The sequence below is a fragment of the Perkinsus marinus genome, assembly GCF_000006405.1.
Source record: "Perkinsus marinus ATCC 50983 genomic scaffold scf_1104296953744, whole genome shotgun sequence".
In the NCBI taxonomy this organism is placed as follows: Eukaryota; Perkinsozoa; order Perkinsida; family Perkinsidae; genus Perkinsus; species Perkinsus marinus.
Genome location: NW_003208392.1, coordinates 48,227 through 49,619, shown reverse-complemented (window position 1 = coordinate 49,619; position 1,393 = coordinate 48,227). Strand labels below are relative to the sequence as shown.

Genomic DNA, 1,393 nt, shown 5'->3' with positions numbered 1-1,393 from the left:
CCGGAAATAATCCTCCCCTTGCCATAACTCTACCGGAAGGTAGTCACCTGTGCACTTATATCAACACCCCATGCATCATTGGAAGCATCCGTGGACACAATAATACCCTTCTCAGCGAGCTCAACAAACCGTTGCGTGCGTGTATTAGCGACCACTTCTTCAACTTGTCGTACCCAAAGCTTCAACCGATCAATCAATTCCACCGTTAGGATACTTGACCATTCCTTACACGTAGCACAGATATCTCGCCATATTAACCTTCCAGCCATGTCCACTTCCAATAACAATCCCATAGGGTCATACAGCGAAGAAAGTATAGCACAAGCCCTTCTTTTGTCACACTGCTCAGCGGGCATGTAACCAGAGAACATACACACAAGTTGATCCTTATCAAGGGCTAAAGTATAGCCGAGTAGATGGCCGTCATCATGCAGTTCCTCTCGACCTCCATGACAGGTTGTAAGATCCTTAAGTGGATCAGTGATCAACCCATGTCCCTTAAAGAAGTGAGTTACGAACTCCTTACTCGACCGTGCTTCTTCTGCTGTATCTCCACCAAAGAACAAGTCGTCAACGAACTTCTCGAACATCACCTTCTTAGGTATTGGGGGTCCATCCTTTATATAGTTAACCCCTTCCTCCGTAGGAATTTCCTACTAGGAAATAGGAGGATCTTATATACCAAGTCGTCGTTCAGAATGTTCGCGTTGACTGATTCCTTAGAGTTCATCGATACCAACCTTACCAGTTGTGATATCTCACCGGTAATATCATAAGAGCAAGCCTCAAGCATGCTCGGTGCTGTAGTACTCCCGAAAGAGATCCTTTCCCAGAGAACCGTATAAGGTCCTATACACGTATACGAGGTATACGGTATATCTGGGAGAGCAGCAACCATCTGACAGAAAGCCTTTGATACGTCGGACCCAATCAAATGGCGAAATCCCCTAACATGGAGAAGTGCCCCAAGTAGATTGTTTTGGGACCGTCCACCCTTGAAACAGAACTTGTTGAGTTCCCTAAAGTCCAGGACTATCCGACAGGGGGTAGTGACATGGCTGTCCCTAAACACCGGGTGAGCCGGTGTGAAGTGCCTTGGCAACGTCACTACTGATCCCTCCAGAACGCTGTCCTTAACCAACAACTCCCACACCCTTTGACACTCGGTAGCTGTGGGTATCATACGAAATTGGTCGACCCTATTATCCTTCACAATACCGCAGAATCCTCTTTCTATATATTGTTGGAGCGCCTTCTCAAACGAGACCTTCTGAACATCATTCAGCCTATCGAAGGCCCTTGCTCCCCTCTCTGCTGCTTGTCGATAATTCATCTTGGGTCTCCCTTCGTTAATCCACGGGACTCTCATTATTGGCCTGCCAAGTATGGCAAT

At 47.0% G+C, this 1,393-nt stretch overlaps 1 protein-coding gene across 1 annotated transcript; it reads right to left on the bottom strand.

Annotated features, from left to right (window-relative positions):
• Positions 1 to 29: 29 nt before the first annotated feature.
• Pmar_PMAR013106 (hypothetical protein) lies at positions 30 to 793 on the bottom strand (the record flags this gene model as incomplete). Its single annotated transcript, XM_002776334.1, has 2 exons — positions 30 to 653; positions 746 to 793. The coding sequence occupies 2 exons, from the start codon at positions 791 to 793 to the stop codon at positions 30 to 32; spliced, it is 672 nt and encodes a 223-aa protein (XP_002776380.1).
• Between the last annotated feature and the right edge of the window lie 600 nt (positions 794 to 1,393).